The sequence below is a fragment of the Phascolarctos cinereus genome, unplaced genomic scaffold, assembly GCF_003287225.1.
Source record: "Phascolarctos cinereus isolate Bilbo 61053 unplaced genomic scaffold, phaCin_HiC Scaffold_4;HRSCAF=312, whole genome shotgun sequence".
NCBI classification, from domain to species: domain Eukaryota; kingdom Metazoa; phylum Chordata; class Mammalia; order Diprotodontia; family Phascolarctidae; genus Phascolarctos; species Phascolarctos cinereus.
The window spans coordinates 271478217-271492968 of record NW_027555847.1 but is presented as its reverse complement, the minus strand read 5'-3'; the positions used below and the strand labels follow the sequence as shown (position 1 = coordinate 271492968).

The window sequence follows — 14752 nt, the reverse complement described above, 5'->3', positions numbered from 1 at the left end:
AGGTAGTTGAAACTACAATTATATAAACCAACCTTTGCCATAGGGAAGACTTGAGAAAGTACATTTCTCTCTTTCATTTACAGAAGCGGGTGGCTATTGGTATGGAATAATTACATGTACTGTCAGATTAATTTCATATTCACTTAATATGTTGATTGATTTTACTGAACTGATTTTTTTCTTGTTTTAATTTTTTATAAAAAAATAATTGCTGAGAATGGGTGGAGGAAAGAATATATTTGGAAATGAAGATGATAGTAAAAAACAAGAGCTACTAATGATTTTTTAAAAATATAAAATCAATTTAAATAAATTATATTCCTCATAAACAAGTACAAGTAGATGAGAGTTTAGATTCTTATTCTTGCTTAAATGTAAAGAAAAATTACAATATCGTATTTCAGAAAGTAGCAGATTATTATAGTTCCACATATGAAGATGTTAAAAATATTTATTTTTTAATGAGATCAGTAATAATGAATTTTATATATTAAATCATACTAATTTCTCTTTCGATTGGATAATGAGTTCTTTAAATCCTATGAAGTGTTAACCAAAAGACAGTATCACAAGTCCGTGAGAGATATGTTCGTAACTGGATTTATTACAAGAGAAAGGCAAATGCTGTGTGGGAACTCCTTATACTGAGAAGCCTAGCGGTACAGGGAAAGCCTTGGTTTTTAAGTTGCAGGGAAAATTGACTACTCCCCTCTTGAAAGGGAGGAGAATGAATAAGTAAGCTGGCAAAAGCAATATTCTTTTCCCTTGGGAACTGCTAGACTATGAAGATATGATTGTCTGCTTATCTACACAGGTCCCAGCTGCACAAGCATTTTCTTAGCCTAGTGCAGACTGACTGGCACCTGTCTTGACTCCCAGTGCTACACAGGGAGTCCAAGTTGGGGTGCACACAACAAATTATGTCAGTGCAGGGGGGCTTCATCCTTGACATGTGTCAGGGCCTCTTGCATACTTGAGGTCCAGTGTTTCTGGAAAACACGGGAACTCAAAAAGACAAGTTCAGGGTACCCTTGAACAGAACTTAAGTATTTTCCATCATTTAATAGTTACATGTAAGAAAAATTATTTATATTACTTTCTATTCTTAATCTCAGGAGTATGTAAATAGCCTCCATGTTCATTTGTGTCATTGCTTCTAAAAGTCACATTAGAAAGTAGTTAATCATTACTGAGCTTAATGTTTGAAAATTATAGTATGTATTGATGTTCAAAATTTTCTAGGAATTGGCTATGCTATGTCTGTCCTTGGCCCTGCTATTGGCTATGTATTAGGAGGACAACTTTTAACCATCTATATTGATACCAATATAGAAGAAGAGTAAGTCATTCTTTTTTTCTGTATTCTCTCTTATTTTTAATTGTGTAAAATGTTGCTTATAGATGCTGCACTTGATTTGTATTTTTTAAAATGGATGTTTTTCTTTCTTAACATTTCTAATTCTTCAGAAAGAATATGTAAATGAAGTTGTATTTTCCCATTGTATTAATTATATTACTATGTAATTGTATGTGATGAAGGCTGCAATGCCATTTTTAACAAACTACCAAATATCAATTTAATGCTGTCACTGATTTTATTAGTGTTATGCTATTTATGGTGTACAGTGTCTTTTTAAGTGAGGCAAGTGTCATAGTAATTTGAATATAACAAGATTCATTTTTTATGAAAAAACATCATCCACAGAACCTAGAGCTTCCATATACTTACTTACCTTTCTCTTCCTAACTTCCAGCCCAGAAGCTAAAGAAATCACTAATATAGCACCTTAAGTAAATGTTCAGGGTAATTGATAATCCTCATTGTGTCATCACTTACTACCAAGTAAAGGTGGACTTTCAGATTGCTTTGCCATAGACAAAACAATCTAATACCTAAGACTCATCTTCATCAGTAGTGTTGCAGTGAAAAAAAAAAAAGATAAAATAGCCCTGATGACAACCTGTATTACATAATGCCAGTAGGATTTAAAATAGAAACTACTCTGCAACAGACATACACGAGATAACCCTGCCCTAATGCCTCTGTCCCTGGGTATGGTACATGAAGCTCACATAAGGAATATTAGAAGCTTAGATAACCCATAGCTTCAGAGGCTGCATCCCTGGAATCCCATAGTTTTGTCAGCCAATCACAACACAAATAGTATAGATTCATCATTAGGACATTAGATAACCTAGTAGCAAAAATATTTTAGCAGCTTTCATCTTGGCCTGACTTCCCCATGTCCATTTTGCTGGTAGTCATTCCTCTGCTTGCTCCTTCTATTCTTTGTCCTTTTAATATCCATTCTATTCTAGGCAATTTTGCCTATATTCTTTAACTGTTTTATAAATACTTCTTTACTTCCTTTATCTCTTGGTTCTGACAGAATCTTGATTGTCTCCTGATGATATTCTCTTTCCCTCTTTAATGAAAGATGCTGCTTCTTCTGCTCAAGGTGAGATACTAATTGTTTTCCACTGCCTTTTCCTGATCAGGCTTTCTTTCTACTATCATCATTTAATAGCTGCTCATCAAATCTCCCCCCACCCACCCATGTTCTGTCCTTGGTATTCTTTTCTTTTAATGCTCTTTGCATTGATTTAATTTAATACTATGACTGAATTCTAAGTATCTGAGGTTCTCTTGGCCTGTCTCCCACAGTGTTCTTCCATGCTGGCATTAGGGCATCAACACTGTCCAGCCAGATGAACAAAGATCACAGATCTGTTGCACCCTTAGAGATCATGGCAATCCTGAGAATCCTGACTTTGCTTTAGAAATACCAATTTGGCAGCAGTATCAAGAATGGGTTGGCGTGGAGAAAGACTGGGAGACCAATTGGGAGGCTATTGCAGTGGTATAGGTGAGATGTAATAAGAGCTTCAAACTAGGGTGATGTGTGAGTAGAGAGAAGGGAGCATATGCAACAGATGTTGTGAAAATAGAATTGACAAGATTTGGCAGCTAATTTGGATATGAACAAGAATTAAGAATGACTCAGTTTGTAAACTAAGGTGATTGGGAAGGATGGTAGTTCCTCTGACAGAAATAATTAAGTTTGGAAGAGGGGTGAGTTTTGGGTCAGCGGTGGACATAAGGATTTGTGGTTTTGGACTTGTTGAATTTATGGTGCCTTCAGACATCCGTGTGCAGATGCAGTGGTAATAAGTTAATGCGTCTGGGAGTGAGGAAAGAATTTGAAACCCACAGGAACTGTTGAAATCACTGAGAATGTAGAGAGAAAAAAGAAGTGCCAGGGTGTAGCCCTGGCATACGGCCACTCATTGAGATCATCAAAGGGCTTCTCTTTTCTGTTAGATAAATTACTTAATCCAGCTCCCTGTCTACTCCCAGTTTTCCTAGAATGTAGGTTATCTTAACTAGGGTTGACACAGAGGTCCATGCCTAAGTTTTAAAACCCAGTTCACACTGTGATTGTAGATATATTTCAAAGGGGAAAAGAGATATACAGTGATAGCTTGAGGAGTGATAGAGGCAAGTGAAAGGTTTATTTGTGGGGAGGGGTTAGGATGGTGGGACTTTGGCATGTTTACGGGCAACAGGGCAGGATCTTGGAGAGAGGAAGGGCAGTTTCTGCTACTTCTTTGCTTGGAGAACGGCTGGCATGAACCCATCCTCCCATCCCTTTGCCTCCCCACTCCCCAACACATGAAAACTTACATATGTTTGTTTGCATGCACGTGTGCATACATACACACACCTAACTCATAAATGTCATCCTTGCCACTGATTGTTACATTCATACTCAGGATGGCTTATTGGATTCTCCATAAAAACTCTTCAATGTGGAGACTACCAGCAGCTCAGAATTGTGCCACTGAGGTATTTATATGTCAAAATACTGGTATTTCCCCAGTCTCTCTGGTCCTCTCCAGGTTAGAGTTGCCTGTTTCTGCTTAACCCTAAAACCCACTGCTCGTGGAATCAGTTCTAAGGACACTCATATGTCAATTTTCTCTCATACTCCTAACTACAGATTTAACTCTGAATGTCCATATTTGGATAATCTTCTTCATTCTAGATGCAGAATAGGCAATGCTTAGGTGTTCCCCCTTCCTCATGTTGGTTCTTTCATGTTGGTTTCCTTTTTCTTTTTCTGCATGTAGTCTAATGCTCTGTTCTCTCTCTCCCTCTCCCCCTCTCCCTCTCTGTCTCTCTGTCTCTCTGTCTCTCTGTCTCTCTGTCTCTCCCTCTCTCCCTCTCTCCCCCCCTTCTCCCCTTGTCTTCCCTCCCCATTGTACTTCATTCGTATGTGTGCTCTATCTTAAAACATATGCGAATCTTTCACTAATTCCATTATCCATCACAAACACATTGAAGAACCAGATCTCACCATTATTCTAAACCACAGTTAGTCACCAATAATAGGAAAATGTTATTAAAGTTCTTTAGTGGCCTGGAGAATTGGGTACGTTGGTAATTAATAATTACAGGCAGGTGAGTAAACACAGACTCTTCCTCATACTGAGGAACTTCCTCATACTTCCTCATACTCATACATCCCCTGTGATTTTTAACTTTGACAATTGATAGAGAAACAATGGTAGACTGAATTGGTGGCAGTACCATTGTAGCAGACATGCTGTTGGGGTTGCCATAGTCGTTTGTATTCTGCAGCCATTCACTCAGCCTTCACACTATTTATATCTTCTATGGTAATTGTAGCAGGGAGTAGAGATTAGACAGTATTAAGTTCCATAATGTTGGTCATGTTTGTCCCTGATTACTTGGGCCTAATGACCTGACACAAGCATGCCTGAGAGAATCAGATAGAATTCAGAAATTATTAAGCATTTACATCACTGACCTTGTAACATGCATTCATCATTTCCTAAATTTTTTTTTCTATATTCATAGCAGATCCCTACACAATAAAATCTAGCCCTGAAAACGAAACAAGATTTTTCCAGGAGGGCACACAACACAGGAAACCAGTAGCACTAGATCCCAAAGTCACAATGTTCTACAGTGAAGAGGACTTATCTTATATTTCCTACTTCTAAGCCAATTACTTCTGCTGCTTTAATATAACAGACCAATCTACAGATATCTTCTCAGTGGTTCTACTTCTAACTGTATTTATCTGCTACCTCAGGAAGCCTCAGAATGTAAGAAGGGGCATTGAGAGCCACTACATACTTGCCAGCACCATAGACTAACTTCTGTGGGATATTTAGTGTAGTAACTTTGTGTTCCTATGTCACCTCCCAACCCCTCACCTGAGCCCCTTGCCTTTTATTTTTCTGAGACAATTGAGGCTATTCAACATGAACTCCCTCTTCTCCCATTCTCTTCATGTTAAAACCCCTTGACATCATTTTCCACTGTCTCCTATCTACTAATCTGAAAAGGAGGTGACCCTTCAACTTGTTAAGGTCAACTCCTCTACGTGTGTACTTAATCGTTTTCTGGCATAACTTTTCTCTGAAACTGTTCTGCTCATCATTTCTTATAGAATAACGGTATTCCATCGCAATAATGTAACATAGTTTGTTCAGCCACTCGCCACCTTGATGGACATCCCCTCAATTTCCAGTTCTTTGCCACCACAAAATAGCTGCTGTAAATAATTTGTACAAATATACCCTTTCCCCTTTTCTTTGGTCTCTTTGGGATACAGGCCTAGTAGTGATATTTCTGGGTTTGCCCTTTGGACATAGTTCCAAATTACTCTCCAGAATGGTTGGATCAGTTCAGAACTCTGTCAGAACTCTCTCTGTCAGAAGTAAGTAGCTTTTTTACTGGTCTTCTGGAATACTGGTTGATTATCATATTGATTAGAGTTCTTAAGCCTTTCAAAGTTTTTTGTCTTTACAATGTTGTTACTATACAAGCTGTTCTCCTGGTTCTGCTCACTTTCACTCTGCATCACTTCACAGAGTCTTCCCAGATTTCCCTGAACCATCTTCTTTTGCCATTTCTTGTGATGCAATGATGCTCTATTACAGTTCAGTCCCAAATGTTTTACATCCCTTCCAGCACTTGTCATCTTCCTTTTCTATCATGTTAGCCAGCCTCATAGGTATGAGATGGTATTACAGTTGTTTTAATTTGCATTTCTCTAATCAGTGTGATTTAGAGCATTCTTTCATGTGCTTATTTATAATTTTGATATCTTCTTTTGAAAATTACTTGTTCATATTTTTTGATGATATCAACTGGGAAATGGCAAATTTTTATAAATTTGGCTCAGTTCCTACGTATGTTTGAGAAATTAGGCCTTTATCAGACAAATTTGCTGCATTTCCCCCCTTGGTTTCCTGTTTTTCTTCTCATTTGACTGCATTAGGTTTTGTGTGTGTGTGTGTGTGTGTGTGTGTGTGTGTGCAAAAGCTTTTAAATTTCATGTAATCAAAATTATCTGTTTTACATTTCATAATACTCTTTATATCTTGTTTGGTCCTAAATTCTTCCCTTATCCATAGATCTGACAGGCACATGCTCCCCTAATTTACTTATAATGTTAAGCTTTATGTCTAAATCATTTATCGATTTTGATTTTATCTTGGCATACAGTGTGAGATGTTGGTCCATGCCTAATTTCTGCCAAACTGCTTTCTAGTGTTCTCTGCAAATTTTGTTAAAGGTTGAGTTCTTACCCAAAAAGCTTGGAGCTTTGGGTTTATCAAACACTTGATTACCATGGTCATTTTCTTCTGTGTGTTGTGTACTTTGTTTCACTCCATTGGTGACTGGGAAAGCATGAGCATTCATTGTCCATTATCCAGAACATAGGCAAGCAGGCAGTTGTGAAATTGACATACAATATTGATGAACTTCTCTGAGCAATCAAATTTTGACATAATTTTCCACAAGCCCTCATGACTGACAGTATCAAAGGCCTTGGTCAGATCTACAGATGTTGTATACTGACCTCTGTTATGCTCCTGACATTTCTCCTGGAGTTGTTGGGCAGCAAACACCATGTCAGCCATTCCTTGGCCCTTTCTGGAGCCACGCTGGCTCTCAGGTAGATGACCATCTTCCAGGTGAAGGATCAGCCTATTAAAGAGGACTCTGGCAAGAATCTTGTCAGCAGTGACTAAGAGAGAAGCTCCTCTGTGATCACCACAGGATGATTTATTTCCTTTACCTTTATAGAGATGGACAATGGGGACATCCTTGAACTCCAGGGGATATCCTCCTCTTGCCATATAATCCAGAAAACATCAAGGCATGGCGTGCCTTCATCAGAGAAGATACTGTGCTCTATGAGCAAGGTAGAACTGAAGTAGCTCAAGAAACAGGAGATGTGCAGATTTAGAGAACCCACCCCAAATGTTCAGATGGACTTTTTGTGCCCAAACTGTGGTTGAGTATTCTGAGCTTGCATTGATCTGATCAGCCACAGTCAGACACACTGAAACTCGATTCTAATAGTAATGTCATTTTGGTCCTCTTCGAGAATGAAGGACAACAGCCATGTGTACCTAATCTATTTCACTGATCCACTCCTCTGTTTCATAACTAGTACCATATTTTTTTTTATAATTACCACCTTGTAATATAGTTTGAAATCTGAAACTGGTAGGCCTTAACATTTTTTTTCATTGATTCCTTAATATGCTTGACCTTTTATTCTTCCAGATGAATTTTATTACCATTACTCTAGCTCTATAAAATAATTCTTTGGTAGTTTGATTGGTATGGCACTGAATAAGTAAATTAACTTAGGTAGAATTGTCATTTTTATTATATTGGCTTAGCCTGCCCATGAACAATTAATATTTTTCAAGTTGTTTAGACATGTCTTTATTTGTGTGAAAAGTGTTTTGTAATCGTGTTCATATAATCTCTGGGTTTGTCTTGGCAGGTAGATCACCAAGTATTTTATATTGTCTGCAGTTATTTTAAGTGGAATTTTTCTTTCTATCTGTTCCTGCTGAATTTTGTTGGTAGTATATAAAAATTCTGATGCTTTATGTGGGTTTATTTTTATAGGTCACAACTTTGCTAAAGTTGTTAATTGTTTCAGCTAGTTTTTTAGTTGATTCTCTAGGGTTCTCTAAGCATATCATCATATCATCTGCAAAGAGTGATAGTTTTGTTTCCTCATTGCCTATTTTTATTTCTTCAATTTCTTTTTCTGATATTTATATTATATATTTTTCTTATATTTCTTTTTTTTGTTATAGCTAGTATTTCTAGTACAATATTGAATAAGAGTAATGGCAGTGCACACCCTTGCTTTACTCCTGATCTTATTGGAAAGGCTTCAAGTTTATCCCCATTATAGATAATGCTTGCTCTTAGTTTTAGGTATCACTTACCATTTTAAGAAAGGCTTCATTGGCTCTGATCCTTTCTAGTGTTTTTAATAGTAGTAAGTGTTGTATTTCGTCAAAGGCCTTTTCTGCTTCTATTGATATAATCATATGATTTTTGTTGTTTTTGTTATTGATATGGTCAGTTATGCTGATAGTTTTCCTAATATTTGGACCAGCCCTGCATTCCTGGTATAAATCTCACCTAGTCTTAGTATATGATCTCTGTAATGTATTGCTGTAATCCCTCTGCTAGCATTTTATTCACATTTTTTGCATTGATATTCATTAAGGGAATTGGTCTGTAGTTTTCTTTCTCTGTTTTTTTCTCTCCCTTGTTTAGGTATCAAAGCCATATTTGTGTCATAAAAGGAATTTGGTAGGACTTCTTCATTACCTATTTTTAAAAATAGATTATGTAGTATTGGAATTAATTGTTCCTTAAATATTTGGTAGAATTTACTTGTAAATCCATCTGGTCCTGGGGACTTTTTTTTTAGGGAGCTCATTGATGGCTTGTTTAATTTCTTTTTCTAAAACTGGGTTATTTAAGTATTCTATTTCTATTCTATTTAAGTATTCTAATTTCTCTTCTGTTAATCTGGGCAGTTTATATTTTTGTAAATATTCATCCATTTCACTTAGATCATCAGTTTTTTCTGGCATATAATTGGCGAAATAACTCCTAATAATTTCTTTAATTTCATCATTATTGGTGGTGCATTCATCCTTTTTGTTTCATCTTTTTTTAATCAAATTAACCAGTGGTTTATCTATGTTGTTGTTGTTTTACCATAAAACCAGTTTCTCATTTTATTTATTAGTTCAATGGTTTTTTACTTTAAATTGGGGAGTTTTAATTTGCTCTTTTTCTAATTTTCTTAGTTGTACACCCAGCTCATTGATCTGCTCTTTTTCTCTTTTATTTATATGTGCATTTAGAAATATAAATTTCCCCCTAAATACTGCTTTGGCTGCATCCCACAAATTTTTATATGTTGTCTCATTGTTGTCATTCTCTTTAATGAAATTAATTATTTCTATGATTTGTTCTTTGATTCACACATTCTTTAAAATTAGATTATTTAGTTTCCAATTAACTTTTAATCTTTACTTCCATGGCACTTTATTAAATGATGTAATTTTTATTGCATAATAGTCTGAAAAGAGAGAATTTAATATTTCTGCTCTTCTGCATTTGGTTGTGAGCTTTTTATGTCCAGATACATGTTCAGTTTTTGTGAAGGTGACATGTACAGCTGATGAAAAGGTAGATTCCTTTTTACTCCCCTTTAGTTTTTTGTTCCAGAGGTCTATCATATCTAACATTTTCTGAGATTCTATTCATCTCCTTTACTTCTTTCTTATTTATTTTATGGTTAGATTTATCTAGCTCTGAGAGGAAAGAGTTGAGGTGCCTCACTAGTACAGTTTTATTGTCTATTTCCTCACATAATTCATTTAACTTCTCCTTTGAGAATTTGTATGCTATGCCATTTGGTATATATATGTTTAATATTGATAGTACATCATTTTCTATGGTTCTTTTTAGCAAACTGTGGTTTCCCAGCTTATGTTTTTAATTAGGTCTATTTTTTCTTTTTGTCTGTCTGAGATCATAATAGTTACCCCTGCCTTTTTTACTTCAGCTGAAGAATAGGTTTTGCCCCAGCTCCTTATTTTAACTCTGTGTGTGTCTTTACATTTCAAGGGTATTTCTTGTAAATAACATAGTGTTGGATTTTGGTTTCTAATTCATTCTGTTATTTGCTTCCATGGGTGTTATCTATCCACCCATTTGTGGGTAAGTTCATCCCATTCACATTAACAGTTATGATTACCAACTGTGCATCTCTTTCTATCCTATTTTCTATTTATCCTTTTCTCTCTCTTTTTTTTTATTATTCCTCCTTAAAAGTCTGTTTTACTTCTGACCGCTGCCTTCTTTTATCTGCCTTCCCAAACCTCCCCCCCCCCACCTTTCTTTTATTCCTTTCCTCCTGCTTCCCAGTTGAGTAAGATAGCTTTCTATTGCTGGTTGAGTATGTATATGTTTTTTTTTTTAAACCAATTTAGATGTGATTGAGGCTAAAGCATTGCCTGCCCCATCCCCCTTCTTCTCTCTAATGTAAAATCTCTTCCTTGTATGCCTCTTTTATGTGAGATAATTTCCCCCATTCTTTATTTTTCTTTTCTTTCTCCCAGGGCACCCTTCTTCCTCACCTATGCATTTTTTTCTGTCACTCCAACATAATCATCTCACTCACAAACCCTCTTTCTATGTAGAATCTTTCTAAATGCCATTATTACCAGGTAATAGAAACTACAGTTAACAACCTTCTAGCCCAAATCAGAGTTTTACTGTAAAAAGTACTCTAGTTCTGTACTGTTTTCAAAACTGCCATTTCTAACATTACTGGAATAGTATTCTATTAGACCAATCGTACTTCTAATGAGTGATTTCTCTTCTCATTATCACTCATTTCTATCACCATACCACAGGGTCCACACTTCAATTTCTGAATGCTCCTAAGTGTGACCCTGGCTTCAGATAAATATTGTTTCAGGTATGATCATGGTGAATGTCTTTTTAAGGATCATGCCGCTTTTACCTTTGGCAGACTGTCTCTCCTATTTTGGATTTTGTCTGTATTGTCAGTACAGCTGATCAAACATGCTACACCAGAAACATTGGCCACAGTGTTCCCAGTATTACTGTACTCTGTGTATGTAAGGCTTCAGTTAACCCCTAGCTGCAAAAACTGAGGTTTGACTGTGAAATCTTCTGTACATAAATCTGATAGCTATTTTTTTCCCATGTATATCTAACTTGTTTACAATGAGACCTTTTATATTTGGTCACATATCCATTTGGAACTTATATTGACAAAAGGTGTGAGGCGTTGGATAAATTAAATTTCTTCCATACTGCTGTCCAATTCTCACAGTAGTTTTTAATCAAATAACTCAGTACCTGGGGTCAACTGTTGTGTTTATTGAGCACTAGGCTACTAGGTCCCTTTGCTTTTGTGTATTTTGTGCCTAATCTATCACACTGATAGAACTTTATGTTTAAACAAGTATCAAATTGTTTGGATACTTACTTCTTTGTAGTATATATAGTTTGAGATCTGCTATTCCTAGGTCTTCATGATTACTTTTTCATTATTTTCTTTGAGATTCTTGACATTTTGTGCCTCCATGTGAATTCATTTTTATTTTTTCTGTGTCTATAAAGTATTCCTTGGTAGTTTACTTGGTGTGGTACTGAATAAGTAAATTAATTTGGGTCATATTGTCATTTTATTATATTAACACATCCTACCCTCAAGGAATTAATATTTCTCTAATTATTTAGTTCTCTTTTAGTAGTATTCATATAGCATTTGTATGTATCTTGATAGATATATTGCCAAGTATTTTATGCAATCTCTAGTTATTTTAGATGGAATTTCTCCATCTCTCCCTGCTGGGTTTTATTGGTATTATAAAGAAATGATGATGATTTGTGTGGATTTATGTTTTATCCTGCAACTTTACTGAAATTATTAGTTATTCCAATTAATTATAGTTGTCTCTTTAAAGTTCTTTAAGTACATCACTTAATTTACAAAAGTGATAATTTAATTTCTTCATTGTCAGTGCTTATTCCCTCAACTTTGTATGTCTTATTGTTATAGCCAGCATTTCTAATACTATGTCAAACAAAAGTAGCGACAATGAACATTGTTGCTTTACGTCTGATTTTATTGGAAAGCATTCTAGTTTCTCCTGTAGCATATAATGCTAGATCTTGGTTTCATATATACACTATTATGTTAAAGGAAAGGTCCATTTATTCCTATTTTTAAAAAATTTTAACAGAAATTGGTATTGCACTTTGTCAAAAGCTTTTTTTCGCAGCTATTGATATAATCATACAGTTTTGGGGCATTTTGTTATTAACATGGTTAATTAAGTTTATAATTTTATTAATATTAAAGCAACCTAAATCTAAGTCATAGTGTATAATAATCTTAGAAATATGTTATTTCAGCCAGTTTGATAATTTATTTTAAATTTTTATATCAATGTGATTAGTAATATATTCTTTTTTTGTTTTGACTCTCCCTTTTTTGTATATCCAGGCTATATTTTTCTCAAAAGGAATTCGAAAGGATCCATTCTTTTACTGTTTTTGCAAATAGTTTGTATAATATTGGAATTAAATTTTATTTGAATACTTCAGTGAATTCACTTGTGAATCCCTTTGTTCCTAGTTTTTGTTTTTGTCTTTGAAAGTCTATTTATGGCTTGTTTGATTTCTTCGTCTTAGATTGGGTTGTTTATATTCTCTGTTTCTTGCTCTATTAATCTTTGTACTTTGTATTTTTATCATTATTTCAAATAAGTTGGTTTCATGGCATATAAATTGTACAAAATAGTTTTAATTAATATCCTTTATTTCTTCTTGCATTGTGACTTCTTTTAAATTTTTATTACTGATAACTTAGATTAAAAAGAAGAGAGAAACTACCTAATGATTTATCTATTTTATCCCCTCACACTGTCCCCCAGCTCCCCATCACCACCAAGCTCCTAGTTTTATTGATTAGTTCAATGTTTTTGTCCATTCTTTTGTTCATTTATTCCTTGATCTTCAGAATTTCTGTTTTGGTGTTTAATTTTTTTTGCTATGATTCAGTGGCTATCCCCCATGCCTGAAATGCTTTCCCTCTTCATCTCTGCCTCCTGGATTCCTCCGCATTCCAGCTGAAATCCTACCTTCTACAGGAAGCCTTTCCTAATTCTCCTCAATTCTAATGCTCTTCCTATGATTATTTCCAATTTGTTGTACATAAAGCTTTTTGGTACATGGCTTATTTGCATGCTGTCTCTCCCAGTAGGCTGTGAGCTTCCTGAGATCAGGATCTATCTTTTAGCTCTTTTTTGTATCTCCAACAGATAGTAGTGCCTTATGCACAGTAGATGCTTAATAAATTTTTATTAACTGACGAAAGTCTTTTGATTCCAAATCCAGTTCTCTGTCCATTGCACTATCTAGCTACCTTTGTATGTATTTGTGTATATGTGTGTTCTGTTACCACTTTGAGCAGTTTAAACGAAAATTACATTTGTGTGATGCCTACTCCCTCCACTCCATCCACATTTGTATATACTTTTTCTTGTAGACTGCAGTTATATGAGAGAAGTTCTGTCACCCTCCCTCCCATTTTCTCCTAGTTTATCTGTTCTTAAAAAAAAAAATTCCTGAAACATTCTCTAGATTTTTGTACCACTTGATCAATATACCCCTGGTGGTGTTACCTCTCAGATCCTAATCTCTACTTAAGACATAGGGTCACCAATTTTCTCAATAATGTATAATTCATACTCTTGCTAGGCAAAAAGAAAGGGAGTAGCTTTAGCAAGTACTTATATTTTGCTGCGCAATTATCATAGGTGGACTCTTGAAAGCAGCTTGTCAGTAGGACCCCAGATACGGACAACATAAGATATGGTTTTTGGGGGTTTTTTTTGTCTTTTTTGTTTTGTCTAGGCAATGGGGTTAAGTGACTTTCCCAGGGTCACACAGCTAGTAAGTGTTATGTGTCTGAGGTCAGGTTTGAACTCAGGTCTGCCTGAATCCAAGGCTGGTGCTCTATCCAGTGCGCCACCTAGCTGTAGATACAGTTTATTGATAGCCTTCCTGGGGCGGGCAGTGAAACAACAGGGCAGACAGAAACACATGAAAAAATGAAAACACCCAGCTACCCAACACCATCGCAACTATTTTGCTTCACTACCACACAAGTTCTACCGTTTTCTTCCCTCTTTCCTCAGGCTTGATTGCTTTGCATCTACAGAACATTGACCAGTATAAGGGAATAACATCAACAATATCTCTTTGCTCCTTACCATTCAAGCTAACCTCTCTAGAGTGGCTTACAGGGGCACTTCCCAAGACAGAGTCCCCCTTCTCCCCTTCTGCCTTGCAAGGGTAAATAATACTTGTTCTTCAGTTTTGCTGACATGGGGACACAAGGAACCGACCCATCACCAGGGGACTATCACTCAAGGTGATTGCTCAAAATGGAGCAAAAATGTGCCTATACAACATGGAGGGGTGGAGGAGGCTAGTCACAGTGGTGTTCCTTGGTAGACTATATTGAAATGCACACTTTGATGGTTTTTTTTCTTAGAACCCTGATCTGTAGCCATTTTTCAGTAGTCTAAAAAGGGATCCAGATTCACAGAATCATGAATTTAGGCTCCTAAGATACCATCTAGTCCAATCTGTGTGCCCTAAAATTCTCTCCACAAAATACTTGGCAAGTGGATATCTGCTGTTTTTGAAGACCTCTATGGAAGAGAAAAAGCAATACATTCCATTTTTGTAATTTTTTGTTGTGATTCCATATTGTAATTTTAATTGTAATTTCCCTTGCATCTTCCACGTAACTTCCATCCATTGCTTCTAATT

The 14752-nt window shown here is 35.7% G+C and overlaps 1 protein-coding gene across 1 annotated transcript in view; it reads left to right on the top strand.

The window, feature by feature from the left end:
* The window catches only part of LOC110199243 (solute carrier organic anion transporter family member 4C1-like), a 111699-nt gene that overhangs the window by 20499 nt on the left and 76448 nt on the right, over positions 1-14752 (top strand). The window contains exon 4 of the mRNA XM_020973998.2: positions 1243-1339. Within this exon, the coding sequence (XP_020829657.1) occupies positions 1243-1339 (97 nt within the window). The remainder of the gene's footprint in view (positions 1-1242; positions 1340-14752) is intronic.